General features: G+C 46.5%; 1 protein-coding gene across 6 annotated transcripts in view; it reads right to left on the bottom strand.

Moving 5' to 3' along the window:
• LRCH3 (leucine rich repeats and calponin homology domain containing 3) overlaps positions 1-17,667 on the bottom strand; it is a 1,351,362-nt gene that overhangs the window by 346,011 nt on the left and 987,684 nt on the right. For 4 of the 6 annotated variants that reach the window (XM_069617579.1, XM_069617576.1, XM_069617578.1 and 1 more), the window contains exon 15: positions 2,676-2,729. The exons of the other annotated variants lie outside the window; for them this stretch is intronic. In XM_069617579.1, the coding sequence (XP_069473680.1) occupies positions 2,676-2,729 (54 nt within the window). The remainder of the gene's footprint in view (positions 1-2,675; positions 2,730-17,667) is intronic. 6 annotated transcript variants of the gene reach the window in all.

Genomic DNA, 17,667 nt, shown 5'->3' on the forward strand with positions numbered 1-17,667 from the left:
TTCATTTGTCCTTATTTGCTGGATTAAACTTTCAATTCAGTTCGTCATCATTACAATGCTTTCTCCCTACGATTCGTCAGTGCTCCACTTCAAACATTTCTCCTATCTTGATTAATGTCCCGACTCAAACAATCCCACATTTGCACGGTCCCTAGCGTTCACAGCGTTGCATTCCACATTCCCATTAGGTCTCTACTGTAATCTTTCATTCGGAGGTGGGTTTCTTTTTCTAATCTACATCTTTGCTGTTCTTATGGCTTCTCCCTCACAATGCACTTCCGTTATTCTAAGCACTTGACTTTTTACCAACATTAGTATTTTGATCAGTTCTATACCAATTTCTTTTTGAACTTCTGGCGTATGTAATTTAGCAATTTTAATGTATTTAAGGTTGTTAATTTCATGGACATGTTACATTGCTGTAAAGCAAAGTGTTGAGATGGTATTCATTTTCACATAACAGTAAAGATACAGGCGAGGTGCAGCTAAAGCAGTGATGGAGGTTTGCTAAGGGTTAATGCATGTTTCCCATCCCATATTTCAACTTCTCCTTCCTCGAAGCTTACAGATCCACATTTATCCAGACTAAACGCTTCATTGCTGACATGTTTACTTCTCCTCGTTCCAATATTCACATGTATTCTATTTTCTTAGCATCTTGAAAGATTCCATTCTCGGATTTCTATAATCATACTCAACGCTTTATGGCACACATCTCTACCATGTCCTTGAAACTCGTCTTGCCGCTTTGGCACGGTCCCCCCTTCTTCCTTTCCGGTAATAGTACCACTCCAAAGAGTCTCTTGCCACATGCACTCTGTTTTACTGCCGTCATCATTAAGCAGGCCTCTGAATTTCTATGCTTCATGTTTACATCATATTAGAATCGGATTAAGGAGGCATTCTTTGACCGGCCCTCATGCCCAGATAAGCAGATGTCAGCTATAAATCCAAGCAGTCAGCAGAAAGAGCACGTTAATCTCTCACCCCGTTTCAGAGCGAGAGCTCCCAAATATTGAGAACATACAGTGAACTTGCTCATGGGATGTGGTGTTATGAGGGGACCAAAGGTATGAAATCACAACACAATGCAAGGCATGCAGGGACATGCAGTGTCAGCAAGGTGCACAGCACTGTCTACATACTGCAGAGAAGGGAGATTAGACTGAACCAAGTTGCAAAAAAATAGCATAAAACATGAATTTCATATTAGTTCAGACATTGTGCAGGTTTATGGGACATGGAGCCATAAACTCCTGATAGATGGCTAATTACGAGAGTACGCTTTAATAGTTTCCCATTGAAAGCCATCCCTGCAAAATGGAATGACCGGACAAATGACACTAGCTGCCCTTTACGCAACCAGCCAAAGGAAGACCTACTGCACTTCGTACTATTCTGCCCTGCGTAGCTGCACATTACAAGAACAGTGTTGGCGATTCCTAGACAGACGACCTGCCTGCCCTCTGCTACTTGTTCATGACTAATTCAAAGTGTGCAGCCTGGGCATTTTTGACATATTTAAGACCGGCGTTTAATCTAAGCAAGAGCTGCATTGGTGAGGCATGCATTTTTAGTTCTGTTTTAACTTTGGAATGTTGATTTGTTTTTTGGAAAAGTGATTTCCGAAATAAACATATTTGATGAATTTCAAATTATTCATTTATCAGGCGTTCCAATGATTGTTTAGACGACCTGAAGCACAATCGGAACGTATGTTGATCTTCTGTGATCAACCACGTACTGCTCATCTCGGGGTCTACTTCAAGCCTAGCACTAAGTGATGGCACAGATAAAAGCAATGTCGGATATGGATAGCTCCCTGGTGCAAAGGCAGGGGTCAGAATTAAGATTTAATGAGCATGAGCTAAATCTAGCTCCTGTGCATGAGATGTACCTACAACTTTATTAGGTATGAACCATGATATTTAAGTGTGCCTTAGGTGTGTCCTAATTCTTTACTTACATTCTAAAACGCTAGACTGTGATGACATATGCACGTGTGTTTAAGTCCCCAGTTGGCCTGGGGAGCCAATACTAACTCGGGGTAGCTGTTGGTTTTAAGCTAACCAGGCTCACCTAAGGTAGAAGCAGGAGCTAAAAAGTACTTCGCAATTTTGAACCCGGAATGGATATTGTCCAGGGATGCAGTTTCATTGTCCAACTACAGGTTATGGTTGATACAGCAAAACTCATCAATTCTGACATTGGCCAATTGCCTGAAATGCACAGCGAGATAGTTCCTAATATTGGCAAACAGCTCACTAGGGCAGAAAGATTAGCAGTCAGACAGGGAGTTAGGCTCTACATCCGTGTGATAAAAGAAGGATAGTAACGTCCCAGGGATTTTTGCCGATCTCAGGGATTATGTACGAAGAGCAGGTGACTTCCGAATCTCGGGCACTGCAGGTCTAAAAAGGCAACATGCACTTAAATGCTGCACTAACCAACAATACATGAATTGCAATGCAGAATGCAGGCGAACAATGACAAACGCTCGAGAAGTAGGCAGGATTCTGAACTTACTTGGGTGGTAACCCTTCTTCAATTTAAAAGCATACTTTTAAAGTAGAGAGATTCCTGGTTTATGCTATGTGAGCGCGTTTGAGAGGGAAGTTGGCAGCTCTGCCAGATGGATATTCTAGATAGCGGCTACAGCGTGCAAGAGCTCTTACCACTAGCAAGGCGCTGTCGTCCGTGTGCTGGCACCGCCTGGATGGAAAGGGACACTGGGATCATGGAGGGAGGGAGGGAAGAAAGATGAAGCAATGTCAGAGAACACATACAACTGGGACAACATGGCACATGCTCACAGACACTGGAACATGCCCTGACAGCTGGCAAAGGCGCACAGATACTGACAGGAGAGGGTGAGATGGCAGGGCGGAAAGGTTATGGCTGGACACACAGTGAAGGCAACATTATAAGTGCACAAATAAACTCTTCAAAGTGACAGGGCTAATGTTCAGTACAGACGCAACCAAACAGATTGCACAAACAAATCTCTTCAACTGCGCATCAGCCTTCTTTAGATTCCAAAGGTACATTTCACTGGGACAGGTAATTTATGCGGTCAGTACTTGCAAGCAAGGCAACCTGCGCAGCATCTGTCATGATGTGCATTTTCCTCATAATTCCTAGCCTGCGTAGAAAAGAAAGGGGGTAACTTCGGGCGACCATCCACGTGGAGACTAGCCACAACTTCACCTACTTTGAGATGAGGGTTGCTTACCTGCACCGATTACGCCATCAACTTACAATCCTTTGGGACTTTAAAATAAAAATGTTGTCAGTCCCAACTGTTTCCTTTATAGCATAAATACCATTTGCTCTCATTTTTTGGATGTACAATAAAAACACCATACTTTGCAGCACATTGTGAATACTAAAGAATGGTTTTAGTGGCCCATGGGGAGTCGATAAGAAAACAGGTGGATTCTAAAAAATGTAATAAAAACGACCTGGTTCTCGCATCAGAAAATGATCGGACATTTGCGTTGGAGTCACGTGGACACCTTTGGGTCTTCAGTAGGGGATTGGTAGGCAAAGGCTTTTGAGACAGCTTTGTTGCTGCAACACAAAGTATAATTCATAAATGACTTCATTGCACATGAGCTAAATAGTCCATGTAATAAGAGATGCAAAGCAATCCAGAGACCCTGAAGGTGCATTTCCTTCCACGTGCACATGTCCAAACCGTCTCTTAAACATAAAACTCTTTGATTTAGAGCAAATGGAAACAGTGACACCTGGCTACAATAGGTAAAGGACTGATCCTATAGGTGCCAAATTAACCCATTGGAGAAGCTACAGGCAAAAGGCAAAAGTAAAAAATATTTGCTTGCAATATACAAGCAGCATCTTAATAAAAGATGTACTTCATAGTGGCACCAATTCTTTTAGTCCAACTCTCCCTCCTTCACAACCATGTTGGCATATGCCTGCATAGACAAATGGGACCGGAAGCATTTGTAAAGGATGTTAGGAGGAGCTCTCTGCACCATGTACTCTTGCACACAGACTCCTACCCCTATAAACAGACCATCCATCTTTGTTCTACCGGCACACTCTTGTTCTAGAAGGTTTCACTGCTATAAATTAAAGTTGGATCATGACCAGCTTGTGGAGGCCGATTGGTGTGTGTTGTATATAATTTAGAGCAAGTTCTAACCGAAAAAGAATAAGCATGACGGTAATTTTTCCTTTATTAGTCCTGCTCTCCCCCTCAACTTTGTTGGAGGCCAGATGAAATAGATTCTATTTCCTAGAAAAATGACTAGGTTGAAGGAAAGCACTGTTCGGGAGGATTCTCAAAAAATGTGCTAATTCCCTCCACCTTAGAGACCCCCAGCAACTTTGCTGGATTGTGAGGACTTGATTTTTTTTGACCTGGAAAGAGTATGACCCTTTTTCCCCACTCTCTCAGGTATTTTAATGTGAATTTTACCACTGTTTCTTTTGGTTAGGGAGTCTGACAAACTCCATAGGCATCATCTTTTACATTGTGTCACACAACACCTTCAGTGCAGTGGCACAGGGAAGTCTTGCAGATTTCCATAGGTTTAAATACCTTCTCTGGGATAAACTACTGTTTCCCAGAGCAGTAAAGTGAAATTGACTTTAATTAGCATTGTAACTTTCTAGACCCAGCACACACTATCATACAATAGAGTGCTGGAGAGGTTATTTAGTATCCCCTGTGTCTAGATGCACATGTAACATTTTTATGTTACCCTTTCCTCACAGAATGGCTGGTGGATGCAGATTAGTTTTGAACTACATTTCCATTTACTGCGGCTGTTCGCAGCTCCGGTAAAGGTAATCGCGGGAGCCATCTTTTTCAAAATGGCGCAGAGTCATCTGACAAAATAGTCCCCGGTCTTCTTTTTTTCACCATGTCTTTGTGGAAAGGTCCTTCTAGAGATTGTCTCTGCGTGCCAAACCAGGTTTGGTCTCTTTGTTCATTTCGCCTTTGGCGGGGCTTCTGGAGTGAAACCCGCCTCTGGCTCCAGAGTGTTTGGGGTAGGCAGGAAGTGAGGGAGGTGCCCGAAACTCCCTGTGCTTAGTCTCCTAGGAGACCCAAATGCACTATGTAATGATTGGCTGGCTGACTATCCGGCAAGGACAGCCACCCTGCTGGGTGAGTGACAGCAAGGCTGGAATGAATTGGATAGAACTGAATGAAAGGTGAGTCTTTTGGCTTGGAAGGCAGAGTCGACCACTGGACGAAGGAAACGAAGAAGAGCTTGAAGAGGATGACTGCTGCAGCTCCTGGACTGTTGGTTTGCCTGGTGAAGCACTGCTGCAGTGCCGAAACGCCAAGTTTGCATTAACAGAGAAGCCCCTGCAAGGACAACTTCTCCCTTTGAGGAGTTGGTGGGACCAATCAACTCCAAAGTAAGCCATCTGGAAAACCATCTCTGAGCTGGTTGAATTTCCTCAGAGTTGCTGCAGGAAACCGGATAGCCAGGGAGAGGGACACCAGATTGTGTGCGTTCTTTTAAGCTGGCCTAAAGCTTTTGGAAGATCCTCCGAACTCCCACGAAGCAGGACTGACCAGGCCTGAGCCCCCTCAGCAGAGTGTGGGACCCCAGAAGCAAGGACAGTACACCTTGACAGCCAGGAACGGCTTTGTTGCTATTTGCGGTAGCTGAAACGCAAAACAGACACTGAAAGTGAAGTTTGCCGGTTGCGGGTTTTGACCGTCCAAGTGCATTGCAGGAGTCCCCCAACTTCCTCCCTTTTGTCCCCACGACTGAGGCCCAGGAACAGTGAGACCTGCAGAGATGCACAGGAACAGAAGTCATCGGCTGCATCTTTTCTTCTTTACCAAAGTACTGTAAAACAAGTCTAAGAGAACTAACCCCTTACTGTAGAAGTGCTTGTAACTTCCACAACTCACAGGTCCAATCAGCTTGTGGCCCTACATTTGATTCTTCTTTTCATCAAAGACAACTAAGAACTTGTGCAAATACTTTTCCATTTACTTACCAGAAGTGCTTCATCCTATCCAAGACTTTTTCCCATTGACTTTGGCTTAGCCTATTGAATTGAATGACTAAGAATATCTAAAGGTACTTACCTGCTTAGGAATATTTGTTGTCTCTTGTTGTTTTAATAACCTTTGCCTTTTAACAACTTTTAACAGTATTCTGAATGCCAACAGTAAGATATTAATGTCCCCAGCACCCTTGTTACTGAAGTCACCTGTGGATGTAGGTTGTGTCTGTGGGCCATCCCAAAAGGGTCTTGTCTGATTCAGAAACTCAGAGTGTACAGTATTGAAGTATATATGTGTGTTACTATTCTATTACCCCCTTCTGAAGAAGGATTTATAACTGACTGATAAATTAATAATTGTTTATGCAAGAAACTTTGAGTGTAAGAGTTTACTTGAATACCTGTAACTGTGAACCTTTGTGTAATTCCACTACAGCTCACATTTCCCCTCTTGAGATAAGCCTGGCTGCGCAACATGCTACCAAAACTGTGTAGTACAAACTTATACCAAAGGTTGGGTTGCCTATACCTGTAGTCATAGTTGTTTGTAGTGTTCCCAGAGGGTACTGCATACAAACTTTGCCTAACAAGCGCTTGTGCAGAAGTTTTGGGAAAAACGATGCATCCATTAAAGAGGGGGTACTCAAGAAGTGTGGCCCAAGTGGCTGCCTTACAAAGGACTTCGATGTGGCCTCTGCCCTGGGGGAATGTGCATAAAGTCTTAGAAGCACTGGAATACCCTACAGCAACACGAGATACAGAAAATAATCCATCTATAGCTAAGAGTGGCTTATCTGTGGTCTTGTCTGGGGCAGCACCCCCATAAGTGACACAATGATCATCTGTAGCCAGGTTATGCAGCACAGCTTCAGACCAGAACCATGCAACCTCGCATGGAAGGCGGGAACAGTGATCTCACGATTTAATCCCCAACCTACCTGAGACTGGGTGATCCGATTCCCTCTGTTTACTTCTAGATCCTTTGCTGTCAAACTGCCCACCTTTCCCCCTCCCTGGCATTAGCTCCCCACTCATTGTTTCTCTGCTCCCCGCACCAAGGTCTTCCTTGTATGATTGTAAAGCACTCTGTTGCTTCTCAAAGCTAGGTCCACGCTCAATAACACATGCATTACTCACAGCAATGGCATTTCCGACGATTGTATCTGCTTAGATTCACATGCTGTGCATATGGTCCGACATCCAGTGGTAACCGCGGAGTATTGCATCTGGTCTTTTGAGGATCGAAAGGGGACGTCGGCATAGGCGTGTCTGTAACACTATCCCTACCATGACGTGTAGTTTACCCAAAATCCCTCAAGCGCCGAGGTCTCTCTGATTTTATTTTTTCTGCCATGAGGAAGCACAAGGCTTATTGTGAGTGAATACATAAAAGAGAGAAACTAGTAAGAAATCTATGTTCCTTCCACCCGAACAGGGAGGAAGGGTGGGCGCATGTGAATCTAAGCAGATACAATCAACAGAAATGCTATTACAGTGAGTAATGCATTTCTTCTGATGCTTGTTAATCTGCTTAGAATCACATGCTGTGCATAGACTAGCGAGCAGTACCCGGAGTTGGAGGTGGGTTGTGAGAAGGAACAGTAGTGAAACGATGTCTTAGTACTGCTTGTTCCACCTGAGAATCAGACCTAGAATGAGTGTCTAGGCAATAGTGTTTTGTAAAGCTGTGTACAGAACTCCAGGTTGCCGCTTTGCAAATTGACTCTAGGGGAACATTTGCAATGAATGCTATGGAAGCCCCAGTGCCTCGAGTAGAATGTGCTCTAGGCTTGAAGGGCAGTTCTCTCTTAGCAAGAGAGTAACAGCGTGTGATGCATTTGACTATCCACCTTGAGATAGCAGACTTAGAGACAGGATCCCCTTCTCTGACAGCTGCCACTGAAACAAAAAGTTGGTTTATTTTCCTCAGTGGTTTAGTTCTTTCCAGGTAAAACATAACTGCCCTGTGCACATCTAATGTGTGTAGGCCTCTTTTGGCCATGTTAGTGGGGTTCTGGAAGAAAGTGGGCAGTTCTATTGACTGGTTCACGTGGAGCTTGCAAATAAATGTAGGCGCAAATCGAGGGTGAGTGCGCAGAACCATATTATCTCTGAACAGTAACAAAAGGGTCTAGTACTGAGAGGGCCTGTAGTTCACCAACCCTTCTTATAGAAGTGATAGCCACTAGGAAGGCCGTCTTATAGGTAGGGTCTTTTAGACTTGCCTTGTGCATAGGCTCAAAGGGGGACCCCATGAGTCTAGTCAGAACCACATTTAAGTCCCATCCGGGAGCTGGGTTTGAAATTGGGGGGATGAATCCTCTCAACCCCTTCCAAGAAAGCCTTGATAACTGGTATTTTCCACCATGACACTCTTTGTTGTGACGTAGTGTAGGCTGAGAGAGCAACTAAGTGAACCTTTATTGAATTCAAAACTAGGCCTGAATCCATTAAGTGGGTCAGGTACAATACAATGTGATTAGGAGAGCAGTCAATGGGATTGACGCCCTTGGCATTACAAAAGATAACAAAGCGTTTCCATTTACTGGAATAGCAGTATCAGGTGTTCAGTTTTCTCGCTTCCCTGATTATGTTCATACATCTCTGAGGGAGTTAAAGGTGCCCCAACTCTAGGACATCAGGAGCCAGGCCGCTAAGTTCAAAGTTTGCGGGCATGGATGCAGTGTTTTTCCCCTGTCCTGAGACAACATTTTGTACGGGCAGGGCAGTTTCATAGGAGGGGAGAGGGACATCTCCATCAGATGAGAGAACCAGGGTTGGGGGGCCCACGAATATCATGGTGACTGGTTCCTGGAGCATCCTGTGCACAATCTTGAGTAAGGGGGGCGGGGGGAGCGTAAACAAATTTCCCTGACCATGTTATCCCGAGCCCGTTCCCCTTGGAGCTGTTCTGTGGGTAACTGGAGGCGTAATCTTGGCATTGAGCGTTCTCCAGAGTTGCGAACAAGTCGATCTCTGGGAAGCCCCATTCTGTGAAAACGTTGGAGACGATGTTTTTGTGTAGTCGCCATTCGTACTCTATGGGCAGTGGGAAATCTCTGTTGAGCATGTCTGCCAGAAGATTGAGATCCCCTGGAACGTGTTGTGACAACAGGAACATCCTGTGTTTGAGAGCAGATATCCAAATGTTTTGGGACAGCTTGGAGAGCCCTGGAGAGTGTGTGCCCCCTTGTTTGTTCAGGTAGTACATGGCTGTGATGCTGTTTGTCAAAATCAGGACTGTCTTCCACTGTAACTGTGTCTGAAAGGCTTTCAGTGCTTTGAATACTGCCAATAGCTCCAACAGATTTACGTGGTTGGATGCTACCTGTGTGGAATCACACGCCGTGCGCTGTCTGATAAAAGCGGGTGAGCCCCCCACCCCATGAGAGATGCGTCGGTTGTGAGAGTGGCTTCTACTGCGGGGGTGGTGAAGGTTTTCCCATTCAAGGGGTTTTGCCCTCGACCACCACTGCAGAGAGAGAATGAGGGCTGGCGAGACACCTACCAGATCTTCCCATTGTTCGCTGGTCTGACACCACTGGCTGTTGAGCCACTCTTGCATGGGAGGCAAGGGCATATGAGTGTGAGGAAGTAAATGCAGGACGCCATCCTTCCCAACAGTCGCATGGCCTTGCGTACCGTCACTTCCCGACTGGCTACATACTGAGGGATCTGAAACAGCATGTTGGAGGGGACGATGAGGCCGTCTTTTGTCCGAATTAGAGCCCCTAGAAACTTGACTGGGGTCTAAGCTGGATTTCTTCTTGTTGATGGAGAATCCCAGACTTTATAAGAGGTCTTTTGTCTTCCGAGTGTTCAATAGGCATGTTTCGTAGGGCCACCTTGTTATCAGCCAGTCATCGGGGTAAGGGTAAACCGGGACGGATAGTCTGTGCAGATGTGCTGCCGCTACTGCCAGTACTTTTGTAAACACCCTTGGTGCCAAGGCAATGATGAAGGGGAGTACTTTGAACTGATAGTGCTTGTCCTCGATCATGAACCTTAGGGATTTTCTGTGCGCTGGCAACATTGAAATATGAAAGTATGCATCTTTCATGTCCAGTGTTGCCATGTAATCACCCTGTTTCAACAGCAGGATTACTTCCTGTAAAGAGACCATACAAAACTTTTGAGGTTTGACAAACTTGTTCTCTGGGCGCAGATCTAGCACAGGGCGCATGGTAAGATCCTTTTTGGGTACAAGGAAGTACACTGAATAAATACCCTTGTTTACCTGTAGAATAGGGACGACTTCGATGGCGTCCTTTCCTAGAAGGGTCTGCACCTCTTGCAGTAGGATTTGCAGGTGGTCTGGCATCGGGTGTCTTGATCTTGGCGATCTGAATTGGGGTGGTCGGGCAAATTCTATACAGTACCCGTGGGCGACTATCTTGAGCACCCATGGTCTGTTGTTACCCCCTCCCAAGCAGTAAGGAAAAATGTTATACGCCCGACCTGATTTGCATGGGAGGGGACCTGGATCTGCAGGTCATTTCTGACCAGAGGCCGGAGCGCCTCTGGGGTTGGAATCTCGTCCTCTACCCTTCTCACGCCGCTGTCCTCTGGGTGGTTAAGTGGTGGAGGTCCCTTGTCCCAAATTCTAGTGGTTTCATTATACTGGTTCTGGGAAAAACGAGACTGCTCACGAAAGGACCGGCGGGAGCCGCTTCCTCTCAGAGGGTTTCAGGGTAATTTGTTGAAGGGACTTGAGTGTTTCATGTTCTTTTTTAGCTGTTTCAAGAGCATCGTCCGCTTCCTTGCCAAACAGGTTGGTCTCCTCAACAGGTTTGTTAATCAGTGCTGCTTGGGTCTCTGGCTTGAACCCGGAGTTCCCCAGGCCTGCATTTCTCTTGTGCAAGGTACCGTGTGCCAGGGTTCTCCCTGCTGTCTCAGCAGCGTCCAGAGTGTTTTTGAGCACATTCTGGTTCACCTGCTTGCCTTCGGAAACGATGGCGAGCAACTTGGTCCTTGTAGGTTCTGGCACTTCCTGAAGGCCTTCTTGCAGAAGGTTCCACTGGACGTCTGCATAGCTGGCCAATAGCGTGGGGTTATTGGCTGTACGGGTGGTAAACGCAGCAGCCGTTGTTACCCTTTTTTCCAGTGCCTAAAGTCTCTTGGATTCCTTACCGGGACTCTCCTGTAGACAAGGGAACACCAGCCCATTTTCTAGTAGTGGTAACCACTAACGAATCTTGAGTGGCATGACCCTTGATGTAGGCAGGGTCAGTCGGAGAAGGCCGAAACAGCTTCTCCTCCCTAGGGTTCACCGCCATGGTCTGGGCCGGCGTCAACAAAGAAGGTGCCAATCTCCTCTTCATTGAATTCAACAAGGGGATGGCCTGGCTGGCTGGAGCTTTTTCTTTGAGTATATCCTCCACAAAATCAGAATCTGCTAAGGCCTCTTGAGTGGGGATCTCAAAATGGTCAGCTGCCTTCTTCAAGATGGCGTTGAACACCATCTGGTCGTCCACGGGGAGGCTTGCCAAGCTGGAGAGGAAGGGGGGAGAGGGGATATATGCAGAGGACATCGGGTCCTGGGTGGGACTAGGGGACGTCCAGGGTTGAACATCAACCCGACGGCTGTCCTCCCAATTGTCCATACGACCTGTCTGATCATCCACATTGCAGTTTTCCAGAAAGGTGGCATCTTCATCCTGATCATAAGTGTCCATAACACCATCATCTGTGAGTACACAAGTAAACTCCTCATGTGGATCTTCCAAGGTCCTTTGAAACTTGGATACAGGAGTAGAATTAAAATCTTTGAGGCCTCTTGGGAGCAAGGGTCTCAGAATAAGAGACATTTTTCTAACCTGTCCATACATCCCTCAAATTTCTCCCTGGTCCATGAGGATGAACCAGGGGAGGAGAGGGGTCATCTTCCCTGTGACGTCAAGCTTTTCCCCCTTATGTGCCTGGCAAAGCCACAGGACTCAACATAGTCCTGGTGGGGTTCGGGGCACTGTAGCGTGTCCGTCGACACATCTCTCTGCCGTTCTTTGTGCTTCACCGCCTCCTTCGACCGCTCCTTCAGTCTAACTGCTGAAGTAATCCTTGAGATGCTCCCAGTAATGGTCGGAGCATCCGAGTTGTCTACCGGCTGAACGGGAGGCTAAGCAGTGGATTTCGCCAACACCCGGGCCTTAAGCGGCATCTGCGCATCCTCCTGGAGCGCCTTGACGTCCACGTGTCTTTTAGTGTTAGCGCCCTTTACTTTGGATTGCCCAGTCGCAGAAGGCTGCCGATCAGAGGATCTCACCGTTTGGTACGTTTCGACAGAACCTTGGCTTGTGTGTTTGGTGTCATGATCGTGTGCGCCCCTGTCGCTGGTGTTTTCCCCCTAGGGTGACTTGCGTCAGGACTGGTGAGGACGGGTGTCGCAGACTGAGAGCAGTCCGCCGTTAGGTCAATGGTTTCTGACACGGAGGCCTGGTCATCGCTAGTTCACCCATCACTTCCGGCGGTTTCAACAGCAGGGGAAGAACATTGGGCCTGCGACATGCCATAGGCTGCCCACTGCTTTAAGCAGCGCTCTTTAAGCATTAGCGTAGGAGTCTACAGACCGTGCAAGTCGCTTAGTTGTGGTCGAGGGGCAGACGATTATTGCACCGAGCGTGCTAGTCTTTCCAAGGATATTTGGCCCTTCACAAGGGCCAAATTCTAAATGGCGTCTTTTCCATAGCGAAAGAATTACAGCAATGACAAAACCCAGGGAGAAGAGAGGGTGAAAGAGGAAAGGCATACTTGTAAAGAATATGTCCACCCGACCCCACTCTCCCTACTGTGTAGGCCCGCAGAAGGCCCGGCCATGTGGACGGCAGCACCGCCGGGATCAACAGGCGTTGAAAGTCTGCAGCAGTCTTCAGCGTTGTTTCAGAGGATTCAACAGTAGAAGTGACAGGAATAACGACAACGTCGATAATAATGACAATAACGCTATCTCTATGTAGGAGCTCTGCATTAGGGTGACCAGTAATCTGGGCGGAAAAAAACAATCTGAGGGACCTCGGCGCATGAGGGATTTTGGGTACATTACACGTCACAGTAGGGATCGCGTTACAGACATGCCTATGCCGACGTCCCCTTTCGATCATCGAAAGACAAGATGCAAAACTCTGCGTTTACCACTGGATGTCGGACCATATGCACAGCATTTGATTCTAAGCAGATTAACAAGCATCAGAAATAGAAAATAATAATAGAGATGAACTCTGGGATAAAAAAATAATACATTTAAAAAGAGGATTAAGTGGGAATTTATCATCTTGTCCCTATGAAATACCATGCAAGGTTCCTTTAGAGAAAGGGCCTATAGTTTGCTTATTCCTCTAGCAGATTTTATGGTCAAAAGAAAAGGTTATCTGAGACGGTACATCCAGATCACAGGAAGCAATAGGCTTGAAGACCTTGTTATTATAGAAACTGGAATCAGATTTAAACCCCACTGAGAAGAACTCACAAAAGGGTACAGGAAATCTCACAGGAGGGCAAAGACGGGCATCACAATGTGACTTAATTGCATTATTTTTCAAAGAAATGGAATCATGTGCAGAGTTTAAGTATACATCAGGAGCAAGGTACTTACCTGTAACTGTTGTTCTCCAGTATGGGTTATGGCATGGATTGACATGCTCATGAATATTCCCAGTCAGATCAGGAATACTCAGTAAAAAACAAAAAATGCAGTCTTGCATTAAAAGCTTCAAAACTGGCCTTCTCGCATCAACCAATAACTGGGCACTGGGTCATACTGCACCCATCTAATGACGACAGTCTCCATAAACCCCACCACCGGCGGCTGTTATAGAGAATTCTCAGAAATGTGCTAATTCCCTCCACCTTTGAGACACCCAGCAACTTTGTTGGATTTTGAGACTTGATTTTTTTTAACCCGGAGAGAGTGCGACTCTTTATTCCACTCTTTCATTTATTTAATTGCAATTTTGAACAATGTTTCCCCTTTGGTTGTGGAGTCTGACAAACTCCATAGGCATCATCTTTTACATTGTGTCACACAGCACCTTCAGTGCAGTGGCACAAGGAAGTCTTTCAGAGTTCCCAAAGGTTTAAATACCTTCTCTTGGATAAACTCCTGTTTCCAAGAGCAGTAAAGGGAAATCGACTTTACTTACCATTGTAACGTTCTAGACCCAGCACCCCCTATCTTACAATAAAGTGCTGGAGGGGTTGCTTAGTATCCCCTTTGTATAGCCTCTCATGTAACATTTTTATGTTACCCTTTTCTCACTGAATGGCTGGTGGCAGTGGTTTTGTTTTAACTACCATGCTGTGCATTTACCGCAGACTGCATTCGCAGCTACAGTAAAGGACCCAAGGGTGCCATTTTTGTCAAAATGGCCCCGGTCATCTTTTTTCGCCATTTCTTTGTGGAAAGGTCTTGCTTGAGATTTACTCTGCGCACCAAACCAGGTTTGGTCGCTTTGTTCATTTTGCCTTTGGCGGGATTCACGAGTGAAGCACGCCTCTGGCTCCAGGGTGTCTGGGGTAGGCAGGAAGTGAGGTTAGGTGCACGAAACTCCCCGAGCTTAGTCTCCTAGGAGACCCAAATGCACTCTGTGATGATTGGCCGGCTGACTGTCTGGCAAGGACAGCCACCTTGCAGGGTGACTGACAGCTAGGCTGGAATGAATGGGAGAGTACTGAATAAAAGGCGAGTCTTTTGACTTGGAAGGCAGAGTAGACCACTGGATGAAGGAACCGAAGAAGAACTTGAAGAGGACACCTGCTGCAACTCCTGGACCGTTGTTTTGCCTGGTGAAGCCCTGCTGCAGTGCCGAAACACCAAGTTTGCATCGATAGAGAAGCCCCTGCACGGACGACTTCTCCCTTTGAGTTGGTGGGACCAATCAACTCCAAAGTAAGCCACCTGGACATCCATCTCGGAGCTGGTTGAATTTCCACAGAGTTGCTGCTGGAAACCGTATAACCAGGGAGAGGGACACCAGATTGTGTGTGTTGCTTTTAAACCGGCCTAGAGCTTCAGGAAGATCCTCCAGATTCCCAGGAAGCAGGACTGACCAAGCCTGAGCCCCCTCATCAGAGTGCAGGACCTCAGAAGCAAGGAAAGTCCCTCGCGACAGCCAGGTGTTGCTATTTGTGGTAGACGCGAGGAGCTGAAACACTGAACAGCCACTGAAAGTGAAGTTTGCTGGTTGCGAGATTTGACCGTCCCAGTGCATTGCAGGAGTCCCCCAATGTCCTCCCTCTTGTCCCCGCGACTGAGGCCCAGGAACAGCGCGATCTGCAAAGCTGCACAGGAACAGAAGTCACCGGCTGCATCTTTTTCTTCATTTCTAAGGTACTGTAAAAAGTCTGAGAGAATTTACCACTTACTGTAGAGTGCTTGCAACTTCTACAACTCAAGTATATTCAGCTTGTGGCCCTAAATGTGATTCTACTTTTCATCAAAGACTCCTAAGAAATTGTGCAAAGACTTTTCCATTTACTTACCAGAAGTACTTCATCCTATACAAGACTTTTTCCCATTCACTTTGGTTTAGCCTATCGAATTGTATGACTCTTCTTGAGGGATCCAAAAGTATTTGCCTGCATAAGAATATTTGTGGTCTCTTTCTAATAACCTTTGCCTTTTACCAACTTCTAAGAGTATTCTAAATGCCAACAGTAAGATATTAATGTCCCCAGCATGCTAGTCAATGAAGTCACCTGTGGGTGTAGGTTGTGTCTGTGGGCCATCCCAAAAGGGTCTTTACTGATTTAGAAACTAAGAGTGTACAGTATTGAAGTGCATTTGTGTGTTACTATTATATTGCTCCCTTCTGAAGGCTTATTCAAACTGACTGATAAATTAATTGTTATGCAAGAAACCTTGAGTGTAAGATATTATTTGAATACTTTTAACTGTGAACCTCTGTGTAACTCCACTACAGCTCACATTGACCCCTCTTGAGATAAGCCTGGCTACTCAACACACTACCAAAACTGTGTAGTACAAGCTTATAACAAAGGTTGGGTTTCCTATACCTGGAGTCAGATTTGTGTGTAGTGGTCCCAGAGGGTACTGCATACAAACTTTGCCTAACAGCGGCCATCTTCATATTTGAAAGCAAGCGAGGTGCCAGTATGAACCCAAAATAGCCGGAGCGGGGAAGGTTTGGTTGTGAATCCATGCCAGACCCATGATGGAGAACAACAGTTACAGGTAAGTAGCTTGTACCTTCTCCAGCTAGGGGTCTGGCATGAATTCACATGCTCATGAATACGATTATACAGCAGTACACATACACAACCGCAGGAGGTGGCAAGGTTCAACATAAGTACAACCACTTACCCCTGAACAGACTCACCTAAAACAAACAGGTTGTGTAGCATCGCCTGGCAGACTCTGGACTCTTCCCTGGAATCCCTGTTGACAGAGTAGAACTTCTTGAAGGTGTGTGTAGACTTCCACGTAGCAGTCCTGCAAATGTCCCGCTGGGGAACCCCAGAGAGAAACGCAGTCATCGCAGCAATGGCTCTGGTGGAATGGGTTTTCGGCTGGCCTGGAAGCGGTCTGTTGGCCAGGCAATGACAGTGCATGATGCAGCCAGAGAGACACCTGGTTATGGAAGCCTTCGACAGGGCCTTCTCCTGATTCACAGGTCCAAAGTCCACAAAGAGGTGTAATATCTTCTGAGAATCCCTTGTGCAGGCCACATAGAACGTCAAGGCACGAGCAACGTCCAGCGTATGAAGTGACCTTTCAGCGGCTGAAGAAGGATTTGGGAAGAATGGAAGCACCAAGGGTTCGTTAAGGTGAAATTCAGATGGATCCTTCAGCATAAAGGTGGGGTCGGTCCGAAGCACCACCCTTGCAGCATGAAAGGAAGACAGAAATGGGATTTTGCAGGAGAGCACCTGAATCAGCCAGACAAGCCTGGCCGAGGTGATGGCCACAAGAAATGCCATCTTCCAGGAAAGACATTTCAGCGGAGCCTGATGCAATGGCTCGAACAGAGGGCCCATAAGTTTAGTAAGAACAACATTTAGCTCCAATGCCGGGGAAGGAGCCTCACTGGTGGAAAAGCCTTGACAAGGCCTTTAAGAAATTATTTGACAAGCCTGTACTACAGCGAGCATCTGCCTGGCGATCGCGTGTAACAAGAAAATGGCCACCAGGTGCACCTTGAGGCAGGCATGGGCCAATCTGGCCTCAGCTAAAGAGAGCAGGCAAGGCAGTAGCTGAGGAGCCGTGGCATGTAGATGAGTAATCTTCTGCGCTCTGCACCACACAGTGAAGCGCTGCCATTTGTGGCTGTAGCACGAAAGTGTAGAGGACGCTCTAGCTTTGGCCAGGATCTTCCTGTATTCGAGAGGAATTTCATAATGTCTGAACCCTAGGGCTGCAGGAGCCAAGCCGCGAGGTTCGGTGACGCTGGGTCATGGTGTAGTATTCTTTCCTTGACAGGCGGTAGGGAAGTCGAGGCAGCCGGACAGTCAGCGCCAGTGTCAGGCGGAGCAGTTCCAGGTACCAGATCTGGTGCAGCCATGCCCGGGCGATCACTATAATCTTACTGCTGCGGCGTTTGAGAGTGTTGCTCACACGAAGCAATAGAGGCAGGAACAGGTCCTTCATGTGAACGAAAAGGCATCCCCCAGCCTCCCCAGTTGGGGAAACCTGCTGGCAAAGGATTGGCACTTCAA

The sequence above is a fragment of the Ambystoma mexicanum genome, chromosome 10, assembly GCF_040938575.1.
Source record: "Ambystoma mexicanum isolate Mex_15411 chromosome 10, UKY_AmexF1_1, whole genome shotgun sequence".
Taxonomy (NCBI): domain Eukaryota; kingdom Metazoa; phylum Chordata; class Amphibia; order Caudata; family Ambystomatidae; genus Ambystoma; species Ambystoma mexicanum.